General features: G+C 64.4%; 1 protein-coding gene across 2 annotated transcripts; it reads right to left on the bottom strand.

Annotated features, from left to right (window-relative positions):
* Positions 1 to 443: 443 nt before the first annotated feature.
* LDB1 (LIM domain binding 1) lies at positions 444 to 26,168 on the bottom strand. 2 transcript variants are annotated; one of them, XM_068399450.1, is made up of 11 exons: positions 26,066 to 26,168; positions 5,889 to 5,991; positions 5,247 to 5,291; positions 4,946 to 5,021; positions 4,510 to 4,612; positions 4,136 to 4,308; positions 3,785 to 3,907; positions 3,527 to 3,610; positions 3,121 to 3,244; positions 2,554 to 2,696; positions 444 to 2,196 (listed from the first exon to the last, which is right to left on the bottom strand). In XM_068399450.1, exons 1-11 carry the CDS (start codon positions 26,151 to 26,153, stop codon positions 1,966 to 1,968), a joined length of 1,293 nt encoding a protein of 430 aa, XP_068255551.1. In that variant the 5' UTR covers positions 26,154 to 26,168; the 3' UTR covers positions 444 to 1,965. The 2 variants fall into 2 exon arrangements, with proteins under 2 accessions (XP_068255551.1, XP_068255550.1); XM_068399449.1 differs by having other exon boundaries at positions 446 to 2,196; positions 2,548 to 2,696.

Here is a 26,168-nt window from a genome sequence, read left to right as displayed (position 1 = left end):
GATTTGGGGCTTGAGATCAGGCCAGGGCTGAGCCAAGGGGCTCCTGTCTCCCTGCCTGACCCCAGGGACAGCAGAAGGAGGGGGGACACCCAGCTCGGCCACCCCCTGCAGTCTCAGCCATGATCCTGCTGCAGCCTGAGACCCCGCATGGGGGGGCAGCCCCCGAGGGACATCCACCAGCCCCACAGGGCAGTGGGACACGTGCTGTGGGATCCCCAGCAGGGAGCTGGGAAGGGTCTGGTGGAGAGAGTGGGGTGCACCCCTCCTCTCCCCCAAACCGCAGGGCTGCTCCGCCTGCCCCGGGCTCCCTTACACGCACAGACAGACACACAAACCTCTCGCACACGCACTCTTGCACACCCCCCACCCCCCACCAGGGCAGTGTCCCCACCCCCCGGCCATCCCCGTGGCAGCACTCACTGCAACCCCACCTCGGGGCCGTGGCGGGGGGTGCCCACAGGCAGCCCCGACCCCCGGCTCCCCCCAACACCCCCTCCGAGGCTGCTGGGGTGAGCACAAACGCCCTCCCCTGGCACCTCCCATCTTCTCCTTGGAAGAAGCCTTGGAAGGGATTATTTTTTTTCTTTTTTTTTTTTCTTTTTTTTTAAACCAAAAAAACCCCAAAAATTATTTTTCTCATCGTTTCCCCTAACATCAATGGAGGCACCTGCTCTAGTGATAACACATTGAAAGAACAGTATCGTACACACTGTCTACAGCGCGGAAATGTACAAGCACGAGGTACACGAACCCGAGGAGGGGAGCGGGGACAACAGCACACAGATTTACATTGAGGAGGGGAGGTGGGGGGCTGCACCCCCCCGGCCCCTGGAGGGATTAGAAAGGAAGTCTGCAAAGTCTCTCCTTGGTTTGAAGCTCTCCGAACTGGATATAAAACGAGACTCCCAAGAGAAGAAGCCTGTACAAAAGTCAGGACAGGGTGAGAGGGCTCAGGGTGGGGAGGGGGGAACCGGCGAGGGGCTGGGGCTGGGGGTTTTCTCATTTTTTTTTTCTTTCTTTTTTTTTAAACTTACAATTTTAATAATATTATTTTTTTTCTTTTCTTAAAAAAAGACAAAAGTAGGAGGTACCGGGAGCCGGGTGTTGCAAAGGGGCCCCAGGCGGACTCACATGGGGTGGGGGGACACGCGGGGGCTGTGGGCAGGGAGTGAGGGCACCATCTGCTCTGGCAGAGCCGTGGGTCCCCCATGTCCCCCCTCGGCCCCCCCACCATACACTTCCTATATACAGAGTCCCCCCACAGCCCTGCTGCGCTCTCGCCCCTGGGGAGCGAGGGGAAGGGGAGGGTGCAGGAGAGCAGGGAAATGCGACAGGGCCTTATCCTCGACACCACCCCAGCGCAGCAGGATCCGACCCCGGCCAGAGGAGGCTCCGTGGCAGAGCCGGATCACCAGCCCCCCCCACCCAGCCCCAGGTTGGGCTGGGGATGTGCAACCCCGCTGCAGGTGGCTGCCCAGCAAACCCCAGCCGTAGGACCCGGGGAGGAAGGGGAGGAGGAGGAGGAGGGTCTCTGGGCTGTGCCAGACCCCAACACATGGCATCTGCACGCCATCGGCTTCCGGGTCGTGCCAGCCATCGCCAACACCTCCCTCCTAATTCCCCCCGCTCAGCAGGCAGGGGCTGGGCGCATCGGGGCGGGGATGAGAAGCTCTCCGGGGAAGAAGCAGGGAGGAAGAGGGAGAAGTGGGAATAACAAAGCTACAGCCACCGGAAAACCCACCCCTGCCCCGGGGTCCGGTGGGGAGGCAGGCGTGGGGGGAGCAGGGAGGCGACGGGGGGGAGAGGGCTGGGGGCTGCCCGCCTGGCGTGCACCCCGGGCCGTGCACCCCGACTGCTGCGCGGCACCGATCCGCCCCCGGTACCTCGCCGCTTCCCGGTCACTCTCCGTTGCAAATGTACAGGTAGATCGGTTGGGACTGAGTCCACAGGGCGGCGGGGGGGCCGTTACTGCGACGCCTGCGACGTGGGGTTCTCTGACTTGCTCTCCTGGCTGGAGGGCGGTTTGCTGTTCCAGGGGCTGTTGGCCCCCAGCGCCGGCGAGTTGTTGAAGCTGTCCTCGTCGTCGATGCCGTTGGCGGCGTCAAACTGCGTGTTCTCCAGCCGGGTGATGAGCCGCTCATCCTCGTCCCCAAACTCCCCCCCCATCAGCGTGGGCTCGCCTACCACCATCACATCCTGAAAGGGGAGACGGTCCCGAAACATAATCGAGGTGGGGGGAGCGTGGGCCACCAGACCCCCCCCAACACCGCACCCCCCTTCCCCAGCCGCAGGGACACCTCCTCATCTCCATCGCAGCACCCAAGGCTCGGGCACCGCATGGGGCAGCACATCTTCACCCCCTTGGCTGGGGAGCAAAGCAGCTCAGGGGAGGCAGCTGGGACACCCCCTCCTTCTCCCCATCACCCGGACAGAGCCTGGAGGGCTCAGACAGGCAGTCCCAGGGGTCTCCCCCTAACCACTCCCGGGGACCGGGAGCCCTCCCCTCCACCCCGGGGGAGGAAGAGAGAATGGAAACGGGATGCTTACAGGTACCTGACTGGACAGGGCAAAGGTGCTGGCCGGGCTCTTCTTCTTGCTGTTGCTGTTGTTGGTGTTTCCTCCGCCGGAGCTCATGGTGCTGCCCCCCGACATCTTCCTTTTCCGGCGCTTGCTGGGCTGCTGCCGCGCTGGCTCCGCTGGCAGAGGAGGGAGACGTGGTCAGTCCCGACGAGAAGGAGACGGAGCCCCCCAGCCCCTTCTCTGCAAGGATCACATCCCCCCCAGGGCAGCATTGCCACCCTCCTCCCCTCTGCAGCTTCACTGTCCCCTCAGCGCAGGGGACACGAGAGGGTGCAGGGAAGATTTCTGTCCCCGCTTTGCTCTCGGCAAGCAGCTGGCAGCCCCTGGGCAGGGAGCGCTGGCTGCCTGCAGCCCCGCTCTGCCCCAGAGGGAAGGCAGGCCAGCAGAGAAGGAAGCCGGCTGCCTGACTCGCCGCCCCTAGCCTCACAAGACGAGGCCAGGGACAGTGTCTGGGGCTGGGAGAAGCCTGCGCCAAGGGCAGGGCCTGAGCGGGCAGCCCTGGAGACCTGTGGGCAGCACAGCAGGCAGCGTGAGACTCACCAGGCGGAGCGACCATCCGCTGCCACTTCTGGAAGAGGCAAGTCTTGAGGCAGTCCCGGGGACTGAGGCTGTAGGTCTTGTGCCGTGACATGAGCTCCTGCATTGGTTCTAGGATTACACAGAGCTGCAGGAAGCAGACAGACGCGGAGTTAGATGGTGATGATCCAGGCCCCAGCAAAAGCCCCTCTGCCGTGCAGCCATCTGCGGTGCACCGACCCAAGCTGTGCTGGGAGCCTGCAGACCCACTGCCCCACAGCTCTCTGCAGCCTGTCTGCAAGATCCCTCTTGCACAGCCTGCCCCGCTGCCTCCTCGCACCCCAGGGCAGCTAAGAGGACAAGATGTGGCCACTCTAGGCCCCCACTCCAGGAGCAGAGCTGTGTGTCCCCCCTCTTCCCGCACACTTACTCGGAGGTAGTTGAGTGTGGAGTTTGAGAGCCCACAGCGGGTGATGTTCTTGGATAACTGGTCCAGCATCTGGGGGTCCTGTGCCTGGGAGCAAGAGGGACAGATGGCTCAGCTGCATCCAGGCTGGGGATGGCCCCTCCGTGCCCCAGCCTCCGATGGGGGTACCGGGTGGAGGTCCCCCCTACCAGTGCAGCAGGGAGAGGAGCTCAGCAGCCCCGTGTCACTCATGCCCCGGGGAGCTCCTGGAGCAGCACTCACATGCATGGCAAGGATGCTGCGGGGGATGAGCTCTCGATGCTGGCGGATGCTGAAATGCCACGTCTTTATCCTCATCATGTCGTCGAACATGAACTCCAAGTAGAGCCGCCCCTCCACACACACCTGGGTAGGGCGCAGGGTCAGTCAGGCACAGGCTGCCCCCACGTCCCCCAGCCCAGATTCCCTGGGAACCCACTGCTGCACACTGGGAGACCCTCCCGGTGGCTTGCCCCTGCCTGCCATCAGACTTGGCAGCAGCCAAACCCACGAGCCCTGTGGGACCACAGCCACCACGAGGGCACACTGGACCAAGGCACGAGCGGCAGGAGAACCCGTGGGCACAGGCGGTACCTGGGTGAACATGGGCTTGCCGTGCTGGGTGACCATGGTGCACTGGTCGCAGTCCAGTGAGACAAAGTTGTTGTGGAAGGACTCCTTGGGGTGCTTGAGCACGTAGTAGAGCTCCGTGGCCCCCCCTTCAAAGATGCTGCGGAAGTAACGGGGAATCAGAGTCCGGCCGATCGCTGGAGCAGGAGAAGGAGGAAGATAACATCAGTGACCTGCTTCACCCAGATGTGCCTTGGGGCTGCACAGGGAGGGGGCTGCCCAGTCCGTGCCAGCTGGAGGTAGCTGAGCTCCAACACCCTGCCCGCAGCCCCCGCCCCGCAGCACAACCACCGTGAGAGGCAATGCCCGGGGGAAGGAGGACTCGAGCTGCTACTCACTGTATCTCTTTGGTCCATCCTCCAAGCAGAAAGTGATTGTTAACATGGCGTCATCCTCGAAGAACTCTGTGGTGAAGGCGTCCCACCACAGATTGTCACATTCCTGGGGATGGCAGAGAGATGCCAGGTTATGGCGTGGGGAGACAGACAGACAGGCACTGGCTACCAGGCCCAGCAGCCACGCGCCCAGCCCACGGAGGGCTGCGCTCCCGGCTGAGTGCTCAGAGATGGGGACGATGAGCCCTGTCCCATGGCCAAATGAGGGACAAGGTGCTCGGGGACCTGCACAGTGGGGCAGAACCTCGCTGCCAAGGGGATCCCTCCCAGAGCCAAGGCAGCTTGCGAGGGCAGGCAGCACAGAGAACGCCATCCCCAAAACACACACCTGGGAGCACCCCCCCGCCCCTGGCCGCCCCCCTCTCCCGCAGCTCCCCACCTCTGTCCAGTTCTGCAGCCGCTTGTTGAGCTCAAATATCCTGTAGTCAGTCTGGTTCCCATACGGCGTGTGCCTCCTGCCCAGAGAGCAGAGCAAGCAGTCAGAGCGGGAGGCAGCCACGGGTTGGGGAAGGGTCCCAAGCCCACGGCGGGGGACACGCAGCCCCTCCAGGGCTGGGCAGAGCCCAAGTAACCCCCCCGCAAACCCCTGCGGCCAGCAGAGTGACAGCCCTGCTGAGGCATCCCCGCCATGGGCATGAGCTCCCCTCTCAGCAGGGTCCCTGCCAGCCCCCCGTGCTTACCCGATTCCAGGCTCCAGGTACGTTGGTGGGTACATGGGAGTAGGCCTGGGGGGGGTAAAGAAATGCAGGCAGGTCAGCGCTGGGGGGGAGTCTCCCTCCCTGCCTGCTGCAGCTCCCCCTTCCCTGTCTCCAGCAGCTGGCGGTCAGGCTCACTGCAGGCAAGACCCCACACACGGTGCGAGCTGCACCCAGCGGCCAACATCCGACAGCCCCATGGAGTGACCTGCACCCTTAAACTGAGCTCTGCTTCACACCAGTGGCTGCTCCACTGCACCCAGGACCTGGCCCGCAGCTCTCCGGAGACATGCCCGGCTCCTCTGCAGCTGGGGCTGGTGCCAGGCAGGACGAAGGATGGAGAAGGGGCTGTTGTGGTAGGAGCTGGGAGCGCTCCCAGTCCTGGGTCATCCCAGGGGCTTGGCCCTGCAGAGCTTGGGGACCTAAGAGCTTCGTTCGTCCCAGATATCGCCCTTTCTCCACCCTGTCCCACCTGTGCCTGCTCCGATGTCCCCTCTCCCCTTGCGCTAACTCAACTCCACATGCCGCAGTCTCAGTACGCTGCTGGGGAGCACAACAGAGAGACCCTGGGGTGCAGATCACAGAGAGCCCCCAACCTCGCAGACCCCTCCCCGGGCCCCAGCTCACCCCACATCTCGATCCAGCATGGTGCCCGGGTGGAAGGGGGGGAAGGCGTTGCCGTTCGGGGGCTCCTTTGGCGAGTACAGCTTGAACGACTTAGAGGAACAGCCTGGAGAGAGAGAGGACACATGGGTCAGCTGGGGGCACCCCACAAGGACAGACACCCTGCTGCGAGAAGGAGGAGGAGGAAGGATGCAGGACCAGCCAAGCCCCCATCAGCAGGATGGGACCCACAGGGTCAGGGCTGAGCTCTCAGGATCAGCAGCTGGAGGGCCCCAGTCCCATCCCAGGGATTTCCCACTGGTGCCCAGAGTTTGCCAGTTCTCAGCTGGTCAGGCTCTGGGGACGGTGCCTGAGGGGGACGGTCCAGCTGGTGAGCCGGGGCAGGGGCGGCTGGCTGGGCCCTATCTTCCCCCCAGCCCTCCCTCCCGCGCCGCTCCTAATCCCCCCCGACCCGACCCAGGAATCACATGGGATCTTTTCGCTGACCTTTCCATCGTCATGGTGACGGGTGAATAATCGCCCAGAGGGACGGATGGCGGGTCCCCAGGCAGCCACCATCTGCTGCTTGGGCAAGCCAGCGGCCACCCAGCTCCAGGTGGACGGAGAGATCGCACACACCAGCCCCCAGCCCTGATCAAACCACCCCAACGCCTTGCTGCCCCCCACAGCATCGTGGCAAAGGACACGGAGCCCACGGAGGGCCACGGAGTGCGATGGGGTGTGCAACGGGGTGTGCAATGTGTGCAAGCCAGCACCCATCCCTGAAAGCAACCTGGGGATCCCACTGGGCACGCTGATGTGAGACAGGGATGCCCGCCAGCCCCAGCCACGCCGGCACGGCCAGCCCCACCCGGGCTCCGAGGGGCAGCCGGGGGCTCCCACGCTCGCCGGCCCCCTCCCACCTGCGGGACGGGTTCCCGGGCGCGGTGGCTGCCAGCACCGCTCCCTGAGCCTCGCGGGAGCCCCAGCACGCCCCGCGGCTGGCAGGACCCGGCACGCTGCGCCCGGGCGCTGCCGAGGCACGCGGCTCGTCCCCGGCAGGCGGCCCGGCAGCCGGGCTGCCCTGGATGGGGCGCAGCAGCGGGCGGCCTGCCAGGCAGCTCCGGCTCCACCGGCTCAGCCGGCCCTGCCACACATGGGCACGTCTGCCCCCGCCGCACCGCAAGCAGGGGCCCCAAAGCCGGCTGAGCCGGGCTGCTGGCCACAGCCGGAGCCAAGGCAGGATCCCCATCGGCCGCCCGCCTGCACGCAGCCCCGGGCCAGGCGCTCCCTGATGCCCACGAGCTGCCAGGATTGCGGCCCGGTGCTGCGGAGAGCGAGCACGGCGCTGGAGGGGAGCACCCGGGAGGTGCCAGGCACCGCCGCACAGCCAGGCTGCAGGGAAGGGTGCGGGGACAGGACTGGAGCAGTCACCCGGCTGCAACAGATACAGGAGGGGAGCAAAAAGCACCAGGGTAAGGAAAGCAAGATGTCCAGCTCACTGTGACCTGTTAGCCAACACGGGAGCCCAAATGACCAGGACATCGCCATCACCCCTGCGAAGCCACTTGGCACCCTGAGCCCACAGTCACAGGGATCACACATGGGGCTGAGTAAGCGAGGGCTACTCGAAAACAGAGAGAGTCACTTCCCAGGCATTAAATCCAACTTGTAATGGGGGAAATCTGCATTTCACTCCTTGATTCTTGTCGTCTTGGGGCCCTGGTGCCTTTTCACCGTGTTTCCCCGTGGCAGCCAAACCCAGCCTTGCCCCAGCACCCACCAGGATGCACCAGTCCCACTGGGCCAGAGCCAGTCCAGAGCTTGCTGCTCCCGCTCCTGCCCGCCAGCAGCGAGGATAAGTGGGGCACGGCACAGTTTCTCATACAGCTGCTAATGTTGGCCCCTTGTTCTTACCTAACGCTTTCATAGACAGAAATTTTTTTGCTAGGGAGGTCAGTGCCGGTGCGAGGGAATTTTTACTTTCAGCTTTTCATCCCTGTCAACTGGTGCCTAACAGAAATTATAATTCGACCAAAATTGCACTAGAAACACAGCATTTCCACGTCCTCCTCACGGCTGTTAAATGACACAGTGTTGAAGTGTGCTTGATGCACAGGAAACTTCCTAAAAGCGTGTGTCTTCTCTTGAAAATGAACCAATTCATTAGGCAGGGACAGCAGCGGCTGGAGTCAGGGAGCTGAGCTGCTTGTTTCTCATCACCGCATCCTCAGAGGGGATAAAAAAATCAGACCCAGCAGGTCTTGTCCTCTGACGCTTTGTTTTTATTCACTGATGAGAGATGGAAGGAAAAAGCCCCCAAGGTTTCTGTCTGTCCTCGGTCCCCATCTCGCTTCTCGGGGTGCAGGGAGGCCTCCTGGGGTGCTGAGACCAAGGCGACACATCAGTCTCCACCCACTCCGCTTCTCGTGCTCTTCCCTAACCCCCTGCTCCCAGAGGTGGGACAGTAGACGAGCCGGCCCGCCGCTCCGACCCAAGCATCCGTTTCCACCCTGGGCCTTCCCAAGCAGGTTAATACGGACACGACCTGCTTTTGGGGCTTCACCGAGTGACCTATCTCAGGATCTAGAGGAGTGGAGAGGAGCCTGTTACGCGACCTCAGCAATACCAGCATCCTGACCAAGTATTATTTTTAATGCAGTGTAAAATATGTTACTAGATTGGGTGGTTTTAAATAATGCTAACAGTAGCCTTAGGATTTGATACCGGCTGTCCGAATTCTGCCTGCACTGTAGACACTCACACCACACGCATCACATGAAATAACGCAACTACTCAACACCAACTTTTGCCCACACAAGGGTCACGCCACCCGGTCCAGGAGATCCCTCCATCACCACCTCTCCCCTTCACGCTGCCCCAGCTCCCTGCAAGCCCCATCCCGCTGGGCACAGTGATATGGAAACACAGGATGGGGCCCTTCCTGAGCCAAGCACAGCGCTTGGCCTCAGCCGATGTCTCCCCATGCCCCTGCTCTGCCTCCTGCTTTGAGCATGGAGGATTCGGGCAGGATCTAGGCAGGTTCGGTGTAAGCAGGGATGGGGCTCAGTGGTGGGCATGCGATGCCCCTGTGGACCCCGAGCCGATGGGAGAGGCTTCCCGTGGCCATACCCCAGCGCTCGCCCAGTGCTGCAAACATGTACATGGTCGGCAAAGGGAAAAATCAGGCTGACGGTGCAGCTGGCGAGCTACCGGCCCAGGCAGGTCCCGGCAAACAGCACAGTGCCTGTGGCCAGGTGGGCAGCCCCACAGCTCCTCCTCGGCGGGGAGGTGCAGGAGAAGGGAACCCCGTGGAGGGATGCCCCGGCTCAGCATCCTCTGCCAAGGCCAGGTCCCAGGCCAGGGGCAGGACGGAGCTGGCCGGTGCCGCACGGAGCTGCCACGAGAGCTTGGGCAAGGAAGCAGCTCCAGGCAGGCTGGTGCCCGGGGAAGGGAAGGCGGGTGCTCTGCCAGTGACTCACGTACAGCCCGGCTCTGCCCAACCGCCTGCCTTCTCCTCCACTTTCCCTGCCTGCGAGCTGCCAGCCCCGCGGGGAAAGCTCTTCTGGTGTACTTGCCTGGCAGGTTCGCCGGAGCAGGAACGGTTAAAGCCGTAACCAAACCCCCAGAGCTGGGGAACGTCAGGTTTCCCAAAGCGGGCACCTCGCAGAGCCACCACAGCCAGGAGACAGCAGGGCACTGTGAGCTGAGATCAGCGCCAGCAGGGAGCTGCCTGCCCAGACAGGGGACACACGGAGCCTTCCCTGGTGTCTGGCAGGAAGAAAAGCCCCTGCCTGCACTCCCCTCGCTCCGTCTCGCCGGCAAAGAGCTGCTGAGGACAAAGGCGAAGCAGTGCTGGTGTCTCACTCCTACACCTGCAGCCTCTGGCAGGAGTCGGTGCTCCCTGTCCCAGAGAGGAGCCGTCCCCGGCCAGGCAGCCAGCGTGCTTTCTGCGCAAGCAGCAAAGCTCAGCAACAAGGCAGGGGGTCCAGAGGCTAAAAAAGATAAAAATAAATGAAGAAACAGGGCTTGAAAGAGGCCGCAGGGTTGCAGCTCAGCCGGGGAGCAGGGGAGCATCCTGCTCCTCCCAGCAGCCGGCGGAGATGATGAAGAGGGGCTAGCCTTCGCTCAAGGCTGTCGCTGCTTCCCGGCATGCACCGTGCCTGCTGCTTCCTGGCTGCCTAACGAGGCTTTAAAGTGTAAATAGCGGCATTGTTTCGCAGGGCTGCCTCGCCGGGGTGTGGAGGCTGTGATAGCAGCAGGAAATACATCTTCCCAGCCCAGCCCCGCTGGGAGGGTGCTCTCCGGGAGGGTGCTCTCCAGGAGGGTGCTATCCGGAGCAGGGTGCAGGGCAGCATCTCAAATAGTTCACATGGCTTTGCCCGGTGATGGTGCCTGGTGTTGGGGAAGCTGGCAGGGCTGGGGGACAAACACAGAGAAGTATCCAGAACGACTGAGACGGGCAGAAGCACACGGAGCAGTCCCCACAAACCCGCCTTCACCTCTTCTTCTCCTCTTCTTGGGAGCAGAGGGGATGGAGTAAGGCCAGTTGCAAACCCTGAAGTTATTATTAAACAGATAGGACCCCAGGCAGCACACACTAAGGCATGTCCCGAGACATACTCGGTGACAATCTCAATTTGCAGCATCCTCATTTGCCTTGGAAATGCAGAACTGACCCAGCTGAAGCTCCCAGGAGGTTGGGCTGTCCGGGGAAGAGGCTTCTGGAGGAGTCTGTGGGACGATGCAATGGACCCAGCGGCACCCAGAGACTGAGCCTGGCCAGCACGCTGCCTGGCCCTGACCCACATGGAGGCAAAACCTGCAGCATTGCCTTTACCCTCTCGCTTTTCTCAAGCCACACATCCAAACCGGCCACGGAGCTTATCTTGACCACGAGCTGCCTCTCTGTCCGCACCACGTGGCCATGCACGGCATCCCCTGCGTGCACGGCAGTGGGGAGGGACGCGTGCCCCAGCTCCAGGTTGCATCCTGCAACATCAGTTCAAAAGCCCCCCCGCAGAAGCACACAAAGCACCCTGGACCAGCGGGTGCTCCTCTCTATCGACTGGTTTGCAAACTCACGGGGGTGGCCGAAGAAGTAATAATTAGCTGCAGTTAATTATTACAAAGTGACAAAGTTGATGCAAGCTGCAAGGCGGAGGAGCCGGGTGCTCAGCAGGGTCCTTGGGGACCCCGCTGCCCTGCGGTCACCCTGGGGATGGCAGGAGTGTCCCCTTTCCCGTTCAGGCCCTCAGATGATTCAGACACGTGGACGGGGATTTCTCCAGGAGGGAAAACGGGAGAAGAGCACGCCCTGCCAATTGCAAAACAGCCTGAAAATTGAATCACGTCCAAGGCTGCAAGCCCCAGATGCAATCCCACAGATAACCCAGTTTCAGCTCCACTACTATCAACTTACCACGAGGCAGTCATTTCCTGCGACTCTCGGGGAAATATCCCACTGTCCCTAATTACTCCTTTCGGCTCGTCGTCTCAAAGACGATCCGTAATCAAACGCTGCCGGTTTCAGCCCCAGGAATGCACCTTTCACATTTTCGGCTGCTTTCCCTCTCACCCAGACCCCTCCACCCCAGGGCCGTGCCACCCTGCGGGGCTCCAGCGGCAGCCGGGCTCCCGTCCCTCCCGCAGCATGCACCGGGGCAGCATCAGCAAACAAACGACTCGGTGTGGGAACCAAGGGCTGGAAAAAAAAACCCTGTCAGCATCCCATGGAAAAAAACCTCCTGACAAACAAGGATTTTCATCTTCAAAGGTTTTTTAGGCTCTGTGGTAGCAAGGAAAAATTCTCAGCCATAGCCAACCGTGACGATGGCCCTGCGGAGGCTGCAGCTGACATCTCTGCTCCTGCTCCCGGCTCCTTGCCTGCCACACACGTGGTGGAGCAAAGCGACACGGCTCCGCACGGTGTTGTGAGGCTGCTGCTCGGGGCAGCCCTCCACAGGGACAGGATCCAACCAGGAGAGCTGGAGGGCAGGGAAGCAGCAGCGAGAGGCTGAGGTCTGTCCTTCCAGCTGCCAAGGGGGATCCCCGGGCTGATGCCCCAGATCCACAGGGCCATGGGAGGCTGTCAGCTCCCACGTGGCACACAGAGATCCGCGATCCCGGGATGCAACGCTCCACCTTGCTCCCCACCGCTGCCAACGGCGCCGAGTGCTGCACGCTGGGACGCATAGTCTCCAGAGACGGCGGCCCCCATCGCCGACAGCCGCCTCACTCCATGTTGCATCCTAGGTGGAGCCCCGCAGCCCTGGCAGCCGGCCAGCCGCCCGCTCCAGAGGGGAAAAAAAAGCTGGATAACTCCTGCTCCAAGGATGCGGTGGGAGCTGGCGCCTCCCAGCTGGCCGCGTCGGGGTGGTGTGTGCCCGGGGGGCAAACCTCGACGCTGGGGTGCAGCGCTCACCCCAAGGGCTGGACCGCTCACCGTCTCCTTCAGAGGGATGCTGCGGCGGGGAGAGATGGTGCAAGCGTGGTGGGAACCTGCTCGCTGCAGCTTGCAAAGTAGCTCCATCGCTTCTTCAAGCTGTCAGGGCAAGCCTCTGTCCCCCCCGGCTCAGGCTGAACATGTCTCTCTTAGGACTTGGTTTAAGAGGCGATGCAGAAGCGGCTGAGCGAAGGATGGGGCGGGCCGCTGGCAGCGCTGGGGACAGAGCAAATGCTTGCGGTTGCTGGACTCGCACCGCGCCGCTGCTCTGGCCACACGTGCTGTCGCTGGTGTCAGGGCTTTGGACAAGCAGCACAGGATGGGGCCAAAACCCCGTGAGCAAAGGGACAGGGTCCGGCCGAGCACACCTCTCTGGTGCTCCCGAGGCACAAGCAACCCAGCCCAAGCTCCCAGCCCCGTGAGCAAAGCGCCATAGAAACCACCTCCACCATCACACCGTAGCCCTGGGGAAACCCTCATGCCTGGGCATCCCCACTCGCAACACCAGTCCGCCCGAAACAACAGCAACCGGTGGGGCACCAAACCTCATCGTGGCGAGCACTGCAACCCACGAACACACACACACACACGGTGCAAGAACAGCGGGAGCACCCCGTCCCCGGGTCGCTCGGAGGATGGGAGGTTTCCAAAGGAGGAGAGGACCAGGAGAAGCGCTGCCGCTGCTCTGCCACCACACAGGACCTGGGGTTCGTATTTTTTATGTAGACCTCAAGCTCATGCTGGTGCAGAGCTGCAAGCATGTGGAAGGTCAGCACGCTGGGAGAGACCACCTGGGGACAAGCGCTGCTGCCACCCTGCCAGCCACGGGACAGGGAAGGGGCCCTGCGGCTGGGCTGGCCCATCTCGCCCTCTGCTCCCGCATCTCGAGGGGTTGGGGGAGGCTCGGGGCTGCCAGCTCTCACCGCTCTCCGAAAAGAAGCTGAAAGAGGCTCCAGGTCCCCAGCCCAGGGCACCTTTGCTCGCAAAATAACTTCTGTGGCTTTTCACAAGCCTCTTCCTATTTTACATGGACCGTAACCTGCTGCGGGCGAGGGAAAAGTCCCCACCAAACGACAGCAAAAACCCCGTATCACCAAACCCTCCAACACCAGCCTGTCTCCCTTCAGATCACAACTTTTCTTTCCCTTTCTGAAGCAACACAACTTGCGTGTTGCTCTGCTCAGCACTTCTCTCCCCAGTCTTTAAGGCATGCTCGGATCACAGACCTGGGATTTCTACAAAATCAGGAGGGCAGAAACCACGTTCAGTTCTCCAGAGAAAGCCACAATTCTCCCACAATGAGAACGCTCCAAAACCTGAAGCTTTAAAGAAGGAATAAGGACATCCAAATTTGCCCGTATGTACAACAGAAGCGGTAAGAGCTGATACCTGACCAGCGCTGGAAGAGTGGCTGCAAAACTGCCAGGACAAGGTGCTATCGAAAGCATGGGGAGAACTGGGAAGACCCCGGGAAGGGGTGTTTGCTCCCACACCTGCCTGACCTGCCGGGCACCCACGAGCCGGCACAGACCCTCCTGGTGAGAAGGAAGCAGCCGGGGGTTTGTGATGTGGGGTGGGTGCACCACTCCATGCCCCAGGCAGCGATTCCCCGCGAGACCCCACAGCCTCCGAGCCCTTTGCTCACACCTCACCCAGGGACCAGCCACCACCTCTTGCTGGGGCTCCTGCTGCGGCACCAGCCTTGGCAGAGGCCGGTGGCTGCTCCCCAGGCTCCTGGCCCCTGCCAGCCGGGGCTGCAGCGAGGGGACCGAGAGCGGCCCGAGCCGAGGAAGCCCCAGCGGTGCTGCCCTGGGGTGCTTATCTTATCACCCATCCCAGACGGGCTGGCAGGGACCGCTGGAGGTCAGATCCCAGCCAGCCGCCAGAGATCAGGGCAGCCTGCCACAGCACGCTCTCCTGGGGGGCTTCAGAGGAACACCGCCCCAGATAAGACACCCCTCCGCAGCCCCGGCACGCATGCCGATTCCTGTGCTGGAGCTGCAGCGCTGAGTTTCCCCGGCCCCAAGGATGCTGTGCCCACCCCCAGCCTGGCTCCCCGCTCCAGGTGCCCTGGGCCCAGATGGGGCTTTGTCTGCCAGGGAGGACGAGCCCCCTGTGCCCACGGCCCCCCATGTGGGGACCCCCCAGCGGAGCAGCTCCTGCGAGAAGGTGCATGGCCCCCCTGCGTTTGCACCCCTTGGACCTTTTATTCCCTTTGAGGCACCGGTGGGAGGCTGGCGGGACCCTCCGAGCTGGGGGTAAGTTGCAGCGGACAGGGAGGGGAGGCAGGCGTGCAGCCCCCCGAGCAGGGCACCGTCCCCACGGCCCCTGTGACAGCACACGCGTGGGGACCGGGAGGGCGTGGGGCAGCTGTCAGGGGGCTGGGGCAGGGGAAGGAGCCGGGGGAAGAACAAAGGGAGCTGCGGGCTGGGATGGAGCAGGGCACGGTAGGGCACGGTGGCTGCCGGTAGCACCCCGCGGGGCTGGGGGTGCCTCTTCGAAAGCCAAGACCTGGGGGATGGAGAGGGGAGCCAGGGGGACAGGCAGGGAGCGGGGGGGACAGACGGGGAGATGGAGGGGAGGGAACAAGCTGGGGGGGCCAGGGATGCCCAGGGGAGCTGGGGGAGAGGAGAGGGTCGGGGGAGCGGGGCAGGGTGAGAGGAGGGGAGCGGGGCAGGGAGAGGGGAGCTGGGGACAGGGCTGGAGCTGGAGCGGGGAAAGCAGGGGCGGGCGGGCAGGGGGCTGCAGCGGGGACCCCGGGCCGTACCGGGGACCGGGCGGGGAGCCGCGGCGCGGTGCGGCCGCGCACAACTTCGCAGGCGCGGGGGGCGGCGCGGGCGGGACCCCGGCCCGGCCCTCCCCTCCCCTCCGCCGCCCGAGCGGGGCCGCCACCGGGAACTGGGGGGGAAAGGGGAGGCGGGGGGGGCCCGGGACCGGGAAACTTGTGCGGGGGGGCGGGGTGACTCACGGCGGCGGCGGGCGGGGGTCCGGCGGCGGCGCGGGCGGGCGGCGGGCGGGCGCGCGCTGGGCCGCCGCGGGGGCGGGGCGGGGCGGGCGGGGCGCGGGGCGGGGCGGGGGCGCTTCCTTTGTCTGCGCCGCGGCCGGGACCACAATGGCTGCGGCGGCGGCGACCGCTCCCCCCCGCCAGCACCGACCACCCCCCCGGCTCCGCGCTGCCTGCGGGGGGGGGAGCGGGTGCCCACGGACCGGGGGTGACGGCCAAAAAGGGGGTGTCCGCCCCCCCTGCCCGCCCCGTACCGGCGCTCCCCGGGAGGGAGGATGCAGGAGCCGGGTCCCGCTGAGGAACTCGGCACCAGCCGTGGGGATATTTTCCTGCCCCTGCGAAAGTTTCACTAAAAATACACTTTCCCCCCTAGTTTGGTTTGGGGTTTCTTTGAAGTTTTTCAGGGTTTTTCTTCCTGAAACTTGTCTCCCTTTGCCCCAGTTTCTGGCGAGGGGAAAAAAAAAAACACAACCCACAACCGTTTCATTTGGGAGTGGGTATTAAAAACAAAACATGCTGGTTTGCAACTGCCAGCAGACCCAAAAGGTCTCCTTTCCTTGAGAAAACTCCAACCTTTTCCAATTAGGAGTTTTTACAAAAATTTCCATTTTCATAAAAAATTTCCATGACATAAAAAAAAATCCCACGTTTTCCACTCCCCCCTTGCCCCACACCTGCCCCTTGCGAGCTCCTGCTCCCTGTCCTGGCACATCACGCTTGCGCAGACCCAGTCTTCCCAACCCCGCTGGAGAACCCGTGGGCAGCGGGGACACGAGCTGAGACCCCAGAGCCCAGCCTGGGTCCCCCCACCCCGAGTCCCAACAGCCCCTGGCTCCAGGCTCGGCCCGCGGGGCTGTCGCAGGCACACACACGCACGCATCGGTGCGTCTCGCCCCGTACATGGGGCTGGCACGCACGCTGACGGGCCAGCTTGCGCTTGCACGTCTCCCAGCACACCCCTGGCCGGGTGTGCACCCACGCCCGGGGCACGCACACCTTCCCACACCCGCTCACACGGCCAGGCCCACACCTCGTCCCCTCCCCAAAACTGCAGCGGTAGGGTAACGCAGGCACAACCGGTCTGGTCCCGCCAAGCACGCTTGTCCCCCTGACAGTGCAGGCGTGGCAGGTGCAAAACCTCAGCCACGAGGTTTCGGGGGTGTCCCCTCCTCCGTGCCCATGCAACCCCAAAGCCCTGCACCTGAGGGATTGGGGGCAGCCCCCTGCTCCCCAGCCCAGCTGGGACCAGCACCGAAGAGGGACAGGAAGGAATGGCTCTCCAGCAGCATCCCCGCGCCCCTTGTCTGAGCAAGACTCCATCCCCACGCTGGAGTGGGATCAGTGTACCCAGTCTACAACTACCTGAAGGGAGGTTGTAGTGAAGTGGGAGTTGGCCTCTTCTCCCGGGCAACTAGCGATAGGACAAGAGGACACAGCCTCAAGCTTCGCCAGGGGAGGTTCAGGTTGGACATCAGGAAGAATTTCTTTTCAGAAAGGGTTATTAGACATTGGAATGGGCTGCCCAGGGAGGTGGTGGAGTCACCATCTCTGGCTGTGTTTAAGAAAAGACTGGACATGGCACTTAGTGCCATGGTCTAGTTGAGAGGGTGGTGTAAGGGCAACGGTTGGACTCAATGATCCCTGAGGTCTCTTCCAACCTGATTGATTCTGTGATTCTGTGCTGGTCCCCATCACGCCACCGCGCCTAACTTTCCCTTTGCCTTGCAGGCTAACCTGCAGTGAGCATCACCTTCCAGGGGCACGTGGATAAACTGAGCAAAACTCTTCGTAAAACCCAGATAAACAGAGAAAAACTCACGGTAAACCCCAAAACCTCGGTGAAACCCCACTCCGTGAAAGGCACGCACAGCTGGAGGTACCGACGCTGTCAGTGCCACAGGAACTGGGCACAGGGGATGCTGCAAGTGCCCCGACACACTGCCCCATCGCTGCCCGTCCCCCTGCCAGCCTGCATCTGTGTGGCACCAGGTGAGATGGGGCTACAGCAGGCTGCCACCCGCAGTCATTAGGCCAATAAACCACTCCGGCTGTAACGCCAGTGACAGCTATGGGATGGTACAGGTCTCCTGGTCAAGAGAAGCCATTAAATACAGCCCTCCCATGCCCCATTCCCACGCCAGGGCTCAAGGATGCACGAGGCTCAGCCAGCCACTGGCGCTCAACACCACACCGTTACGGCAAAATACTGCAAAACACTGCAAAAGGGGTGTTTTGCCCCTGCACCAGCAACTCCCGGTGCTGGTGCCGTGGCCAAGGGGGATCAGAGAGGAGCCCCAGCTGGTCCCCGTGCTCCACAGCCTGGTGCATCCACGGCAAAGATGCCCCGAGCAATTTATCCCGGGGCTCAGCAGCCCTCTGGGATGGCTCACGTGTCCCTTGCTCGACTCTGACGACAGTGCTGGACTGGTCCACGTGGCTGCAGCAGCCCCAGCTGTTTATGGTTATAGCCGAGTTAATAATTAAATAGATGCTGGATGGAGAGCAGAAGGGCTGGGATGCAGCTGGGGAGCGTGTGTGGCGGCGACGGTGGTGGGGGGAGCCCCTTCCTCACAATGTGCTCACACCCGCAGTGCGGGGGAGCGGGGGGTGATTCCAGCTCCCCGGGTTTTTGCGATGGGGCACCGCATCCCCCGGATCCCAGCCTCCGCTCTCCCCCTAGCAAAGGCCCCACGTCCGCCCGAGCTCCCCAAAGCCAAGCCCTGCTCCGACACCCGGTGCAGGTCTTGGCCAGGGAACTGGCAGCAGCTCGGGAGCAGGAGGGAGCACAGGGATGCATCCTGAGCAGGCGGATGGGAAGAGCCCAGTGGGGACCATGGCAGCTGGGGGACACCCGGGTCTCTCTGATCCCCATGGCCGGGGCTCGGTGTGCCCTCAGAGCACACGTGAGGGATGCCAGGCGAGCAGGGCAGCAGAGGCAGGGCATGCTCGCACCGACACCCGGCCAGGGCCCCGGCAGGCGCAGGCGGAGAGCAGGGACGTGGACGCACGCTTACATAAAAAATAATAAAAATCTGCTAGCTCTGCAAACAGCACGGCCTGAACAGGGGGATGGACGGGCCTGGCACTTCCAAACCTCCTGGATTTGTCCAAATCACGGCAAGACCCGGGCCACTGTCGCACGCAAGCAGACACAGCCTGCCGCGGTGCAGCACGGCATGCACCCCAGAGCCCCCCTTTCAGCAAGACCACAGCCATCCCCACCCCAAATCCTCCCGCCTTTCAAACAGAAATATGCTTTGCTTCCCTGTTTCTCAAGGAGAGGCTTCTCTCCCCCCTAAAGCAATGCACACCCAGATCAAGGGGGAATCTGGGGCAGGAGGGGCCCCCTTTTTTGGCTGGAGAAGGCATGGCTCCATCTCTCCCTGGGAGAAAGGCTTGGGGGAGGCTGGAAACTCAACAGTGAGTCATGCTGGGCAGATCCTGGGGGCTCCTGGGATTAACCCTTCAAAACCAGAAGCGCTTCCAGACACCCAGAGGCAGGAGGAATGCCCAGGGGCTGGGGGAAAAGCCGTCTGCCAGGGCAGGGCGAGAAGTTAGAGGGTCACATCTTGAGCATCCCGCAGGGGACGGAGAAGAAGATCTGAGTATGAGAGCAGTGGATGAGCAGCAACCAAGTGCATGCATCTGTGCCCATCCCCTCCAAAACAAGAGGAGGTGGAGAAAGATTACAGTGAGGTGCATGACCCCAAAGAGCATAGGGTCCATACGGGGTGTCCGCCCGCACATCATGCCTTGCTCCAGCATGGTGGGTCGGCCGCAGTGCTGCCGTGCTGGCCGCAGGCTCCAAGGGGAAGGCACAGTCCGCAGGCAGGCTTTGGCAGGTCCTGCTGGCAAGGGGTTTCCCCATGGCACCAGCACCAGAGAAATGCCCCGCAGTGTTCCCGTGCTGTCCTTGAGACATCGCAACGCGTGTCCTGCAAGAGCTCGGCCCCGGTGCGGCCACCCGCAGCAGTGAGCCCCAGCGTCTCTGGCAGCAGCCCGGGGCCAGCCTGCCAGAGCCGTGGGGTTTTAAGGCTCCTCTGGAGGCTCCAGGTGGATTCTCTCATGTTACAAGAATGGTTCATTTTACAGCTCCTTTCCTGGCCTGGGGCTCGTCCCCGCAGCCCGCCTGGGTCGGGGATCCCACAGCGGGGAGGGGGTGACATGCAGCATGGCTGCGCAGCCCCAGCATCCTGCATCTGCCCGCTGTCCCCCGAGAAGACCTTCACCCCCGCAAAGGGGCAGGCCCTGCTGCTTCAAAGGGAAACCAAGGCACAGCCTTCAACATCCAGCCCCACAGCCCTGGGGACTCTCACCCCAGCTGGGAGAGCACCCTGGTCCCTGCCCCTCCATCCCCTCTGCTTTGCCTCCCAAACCACAGGAGGAACCCCGGCATCAAGATCTTCACAGCTGGGAGCTGGCACCCACCAAACCCCCACCTCCCAGGGATAAGCACGGGGCTGGCATCCCCCCTGGGACCCACATGTCACCATGCCCTCCAGTGTTGGAAGCCCTCCAGGAGAAGGCAGGGGACATCTCCCGAGGCCACGGCCACACGTGGTTGACTCTCTGCCGGCAGAGCCCACCCCGCTGCCACCCCCAGCGCGGTGCTGCCAAGCGCTCCGGAGCGGCTCTCCGAATATAGCAGCATCAAATAGCTCCATCAATAATGCATCGCTTCTGCTTCCTCTCGCTGCTGTGTTTTCGTTGCTAACATGCATGTCCTTCCTGTTAGCGGCCGCCTCCTACCCGCCAGCTAGGCCAAGCAGGGACACAGCCACCGTGGGATGGGGACGGCCACTCCCTCGGCTCCGGGTCCAGTGCCCGCCGGGAGCAGACATCCGGCCCCGTCCACCCAGCTCAGGGGCAGCCCGGGGTTCGGGGGGGACCTTACCACCGGTCCGAGCCTCCTGGCACACACGTGCTGGCAGCAGGCAGGGTGCCTTGGCACGCTGTGGCTGCCCAGAGGATTTGTCAGGGGCCGCGGAGCTGGGAGGAGCGCGACAGCGTCTCCCCAGCCTCGGCAGGGAAATGCCCCTCCGCGAGGATCTTTGGCAGCCTGGTGCCCCCCGTGCCCAGGCAGCAGCACCCCCACTCCTGACCCCAGGCACCGCTGCTCCACGCCGGGCTCCTCCAGCAGCTCCACACCCCTGCACCAGTGCTACTGTCCCCGGCGGGGAGAGAGCTCCCGCTGCCTGCTCCTGCCTGCCCCTGCCCGCAGCTGCCCTGGGCTCACCCCGGGCTGGTCGGTGCAGGCAGGTCGGGGCGCCCGGGCCTGCCCCGTGCCCGGCAGAGCTGCGTGCCTGCGACGCGGCGTGCTGCCATCTGCTCCACCGGCGGGCAGGCAGGAGCCGGGGCAAGAGCTCGCACCCACCGCCCGCAGGGCAGGGAGGGTGGGCAGGGGCAGCCCCCGGGGCTGTGCACGACCCCGGCCGGGGGAGGATGTATGTGGCAGAACAGAGATTGGCACAACCGGCTGCTGCAGAGCGAGGGGGCGCGGGAGCTGTCCCCGCAGTGGGGGGCTGACACCCCGTGGGGGGGTGACACCCTGCCAGCCCTCGCTCCGGTCGGTCCCTGGCACGGCCGGCGTCCCTGCCTGGCGCAGGCAGCGGCTTCACCTGGGCTGTGCTGCAGGCACCTGGCTGCGCTCCCAGCACTGGCCCCTCGGCGCGTAGGAGGGGGGCCGCGGCTGCCATTCCCGCAGAAAGCAGGGCCCCCCCCCGGTTCCTGCCTGCTGCCCTCACACTGTGGGGCCGTCCCGGGGGGGCAGGAGCTGTCACCCCAGTGCAGGGGGACCTCTGGGACCTGCCTGCGGGTCCCGCAAAGCCAGGGGCAGAGCGAGACCCTGCAAAGGGGGGGCAGGAGCCGCACACCACAGGGCCCCCAAGGAAGCGGCCGCAGAGGGGTGCGGGCAGGGCGTTATCGGCCGCCCCGCGGGCAGGGTGGGGTCGGGGCCAGGCAGGGGCCTGCGGCACGGGAGATTGCACCCCGGTCTAACGTTCACCCTGATCGGCGACCTGCCGGGGAGGGAAGGGAGTGAACGGTGATGGGAGGCCAGTCTGACAGCTCTGGGGGGGTCCCAGTGCTGACACACAGCCCACGCTCCTGCACCTCCATGAGCACGCTGCAGCAAACCTCCCAAAAACCCACCAGCATCACCCCTGCTGCGGCCACCCCATCCCTGCCCAGCAGAGCCCCCAGGAAAGCGGCCAGGGGTCCTGGGCGGATGGCTGCCATCATCCCTGCTCCAGGTGGGGCCCGACACCCCCCTGGCAGCCCCCCCCGGCTCCCCAGCACCCTCCCCCCAGCACCGGCAGGAAACCACAGCCCCAGCCTGCAGGCAGGCCGATAACGGTCACCCAGCCCCATCCTGCTGGCACCCACCGCGGGGGCACCCACCGCCGCCCCAACACCCGCTGCTCCCCAGGCACAAGGTAAAGAAGGGGTGCTCCCACACCGCGCACAGCAGCAGCCCCACGGGACCCGTGTCACCCCGCGCGGAGCGGGGGGCTCTCGCAGGCTGTGCCGGCGATGCAGCACGCCCCAGGGCGCACCGGCAGCCATCGTGCACGGATGCGCGTGCTCCTGCGTGCTCCCGGCACGCCACGCAGCCCCGCGCCTCGTGTGTACAAGCAACACGGAGGTGGCTGGGGAATCCCACAGCAGAAGGGAGAGGAGAGAGTGGCATGAAGTCAAGTGAACACGCACAGGACGGCCAAGGGATGGATGCCTGTGCTGCTGCTGCTCTTCCTGCCCTGCCTGGGTGCATGTAGCCACCCGGCTAGTGCATGGCCAGCCACAAGCACTCTTGGGTCACAGTGACACCTCCCTGCCCCAGGGTTGCCATCCCTCTGGCCAGCACCCACCCATGCCCCAAGGCACCAGCTTTCACAGCAGCTTTGTGTTGACCAGACACCACCATTTCTGTAGTAAACTCAGAGTCCGGCACAGACACCCAACGCTGAGCCCGCTGGTACAGCACCAACCCCTCCACGTTTCTCCAGGTGAAGCCGAGCCAGCAGCGGGGTGAGCTCGCAGCAGCCCCAAGGAGCGCTCTGATGTGTCCAGCCTCACGCCAGCACCCGAAACACCAAGAAACTGCCTCACTGAGCACCACGTAGCCACAATCCCACCCTGACTTTGCTGGAGCGTGCCAGTCACGAGCAGGCGACATGGCACACGTGGCATCTACCGGGCGGGCGCTTTGCTGCACAGAAGGGGATGGGGTGAACGGCATGAGCCATCCAAGCATCGCTGGCAACACCAAGAGAGCTCAGGCGAGAGCACACGGGTGTGCAGGATGAGGCCTTGGGACCCCCACCGCTCCCTCCCCCCAGCATGCCCAGGTGCACCCCAAGGTGTTTCGGAGCCAGAGCCCAGGTGCGTGGGCTGCCCGCCCCCCCCAACGCAGCGCTCAGCCCGCTCCCCGCCGTCCCTCTCCCCGCGCATCTGTCGCAGGAGGCACGTGGCACAGCTTGGCCTCGTGACGGCGGGGGACGCACGGCGCCAGCTCGGCAGAAGGGCGGGAAACGGCACGTCCATCCCGGGACCCGAAGCGTGTGGGAGAGGCGCACAGGCACGGTGTCCCAGGGAAGGTGCTGACCGCGGGAGGCCGGAGCCAGCCCCGCAGGGAGGGAGCACAGCTCCGCTCCCCTCCTCCCGCTCTCTGCACCGACACCATCGCTACGGGGGGAAAAATAATGATAATAATAAAAATAATTAAAGAAAACGCAGAGCACGCTGGGAGAGCGGTGCCCCCGGGGGTCAGGACCCCGCTGGGGTCTGCGTGCCAAGACCTGCCCGGTGCGAAGGGCTGAGGCGAGTGGCCAGGCTGCCAGCCCTGCTCCGAGCGGCCCCGGGGATGGCAGCACCGGCACCAGCACCGCGTGGCTGCCGCCCCAGCCTCCGCCGGCTCCGCTCTGAGCCTGGCACACTCTCCCTGCTCACATCTCCATTTCTGGGCTCCCAGCCCTCCACTGACCCCAGCAGCTCCCCACCACCCTCGGGCATAGGGACTGTGGCAGGTTCCCAGCTGAGCACTCCCCACGTGCCCAAAATCTCTAGCAGAGGGGGGCGAGGAGCAGAGAAACATCCTCGGGGCATGCAAGAGGAGCTGCAGCAGGGCAGGACGCACCCCAGGGATGGCAGGGAGTGCATCACCCCCCCAGCAGGGCACAATTTGGACGGGGGGCAGCTGAGACCCCCCCGGCAGCAGCTCCCAGGCAGGAAACTCCTCCAAGTTAACGCAGCCCCGAAGAGCAGCCTGGGCAGAGCGCCTCATTAAATGTTTCTGGCTGGCGGGAGGCCAGCGGCAGAGCTTGTTTTTTCTATATTCCGATAAACAGTCCGGGGAGGGGAAGGGGGAGGGGGGCGCAGGCTCTGGATATGCCACCCAGCCCCGGCGGCGGGGGAGCGGGGGGAGAGGCGGGGGGCACATGCGTGTGCACGCACGTTGCACACACCCGTGTGTCCTCCCGCCACGGGGGAGCGGGCAGCGGCGGCGGGGAGGGGGGGGTGACACACGAAGCCATCCGCAGGGATGCTCCTGGCTGTGGGGTGACCTCACAGCCTCCCACCACCGCACCGAGGGAGGACCCCCCTCTTTGCGCCCACCAACATGGCGATGACATTCCCGGTGGCACGGGGCCAGCTCCCAGGGGGACGCGCCGGGGCCTTGCCGTTAGCCGTCGCTCTGCCTTCACCCCCCGCCATGGTGGGACCCCCGCCAAGAATGGAGGGGGTGTTGGGGAGGGGGGTCGAGCCCTCGGGTGCGGGGCGCCTGGCGGGGTGGGTGCTGTGGCTGCCGGGCCTGGCTCGCAGGGAGGTTCACGTGACTTTCTGCTTGAGGAAGCAGCGCTCTGGCAGCTTCCAGTGGGAGATGGAGGAGGAGGAGGATGGGGGAAGGGGCCGCCTGCCTTCATGGAAACACGGCAGAGAGGCGCAGGCAGCGCAGGGGCGGGGGGCCGCCGGGCAGGGGCACCCCCTTTCCCCACCCCGGGGATCCAGCTGCAAACCCCTCGGCACAGGCAGCCCCGGGGGACGTGCGGGGACCGTGTGCTGTCACAGCGTCCCGCTGCCCCGCGCAGCCCCCCAGAGCGGGGGTCCCGGCCGGGCGGGAGGCTCCCCCAAGGAACGCAGGGGCACCGGAAAGCTGTCGTGGGTGCTGGGCCGGGTGTCCCCGCTGTCCCTCTGCAGGGACCCTGACTGCCAGCTGCCCAGGGAAATGGCAGCACCCCATGCCCAGGACCCCAGGCACCCCTGGGCAGGGGTCCCCCCTTCCGCCACCCAGCGCCACCAGGACCCAGTGCTGGAGCAGGCTGCGGCGGCTCTCCGGGACCCCTGTCCTGCCTTGCTCCCGGTACGGCAACGTCCCTCACCCAGCAGCGGGTGACTTGGCCAGGCCAGCTGCCCCAAACCTGCCCCAGGCCCAGGGCACTTCAGCAAGCATCCCTGCGGGAGCCCCCTGCCAGGCGCTGAGACCTTGACAACTCGTCACACCCCCTGGGGTAACCCGGCAGCTCTGCCCCACCAGCCTGTGGGGGCTGGGAGGGGGATGAGCCCCTCAGCAGCCACCCCACAGTGGCTGTGGTGCGGGGCACCCAGCACCCACACCCACCAGCTGTACAGCCAAGCCCCTCCAGGGACCCTGTGCCCCACACCGATGTGGGGAGCAGGGCCACCCCACAGAGTTATTGCCCTGGCCATGGGGGCTGCTTTGGGGTCACCCCTCCCAGTGCCACCCAAGTGCCTGCCCAGCGCCCTTGTGGAACCCTGTCCATGAGGTTCCAAGCCCTGGGGCTGGCACCAGCACCCATGCTGTGGGGCACCAGCACCCATGAGCAGACCTCAGCATCCACACCATGGGGATCCCAATTCCACAGCCAGACCCCAGTATCCATGCTGTGGGGTCCCAGCCCCATAGCTGGACACCATCACCCATGCTGTGGTGTCCCAGCCCTATAGCTGGACACCAGCACCCATACCCTGGGGACTCCAGACGACCAGCGCAGCCATACCATGAGGACCCCATCTCCATGGCTGGACCCAACGTCCACACCACGGGGATGGGATCCCAATCTCTGCACTTTGCTGAACCCCGTTCCACAGCTGGACCCCAGCACCAGTGCCACGGAGCCCCCAGACCAACGGCCAAACTGCAGCACCTGCACTGAGGAGACCCCAGCCCCATAGCCAGCTCCCAGCAGCCATGCCCCGGGGACCCAGCCCCATAGCCAGACCTCAGCACCAATGCCATGGGGACCCCAACCCCACAGTCGGCTCCCAGCAGTCATGCCACGGGGATCCTGCCACCATAGCTAGACCCAGCACATGCACTATGGGGTCCCAGCCCCACAGCCAGACCACAACACCAATACCGTGGGGACCCAGCCCCATCGCTAGACACCAGCATCAACGCAGTGGGGACCGCAGCCCCACAGCCAGACCCCAGTCCCCATGCTTTGGGGCCCCAGCCCCACAACCAGACCCCAACGCCAACGCAGCGGGGACCCCAGCCCCATAGCCAGACCCCAGCACCAGTGCCACTGGGATCCCCACCCCATAACCGGGTCCCCAGTCCCACAGACAGCCCCAACGCCGTGGGGACCCCAGCCCCACAGCCAGACCCCAGCACCAATGCCACTGGGGTCCCCACCCCATAACCGCGTCCCCAGCCCCACAGCCAGCCCCAGTGCCGCGGGGACCCCAGCCCCACAGGCAGCCCCCCCGGCCCCCCGCCGCCGCGGCACTCACCAGGGCATGCACAGCCCACTGACATCTTCACATGCCTGGCCCGGCCGGGGGTCGCTGCGCGCTGCCCGGGCCGCGGGGGGTCTCGCATGGGCGGCGCGCCGCG

This window comes from Nyctibius grandis, chromosome 4, assembly GCF_013368605.1.
Source record: "Nyctibius grandis isolate bNycGra1 chromosome 4, bNycGra1.pri, whole genome shotgun sequence".
NCBI classification, from domain to species: Eukaryota; Metazoa; Chordata; class Aves; order Nyctibiiformes; family Nyctibiidae; genus Nyctibius; species Nyctibius grandis.
The sequence above is the reverse complement of the archived record's forward strand: the minus strand, read 5'-3'. Positions and strand labels throughout refer to the sequence as shown.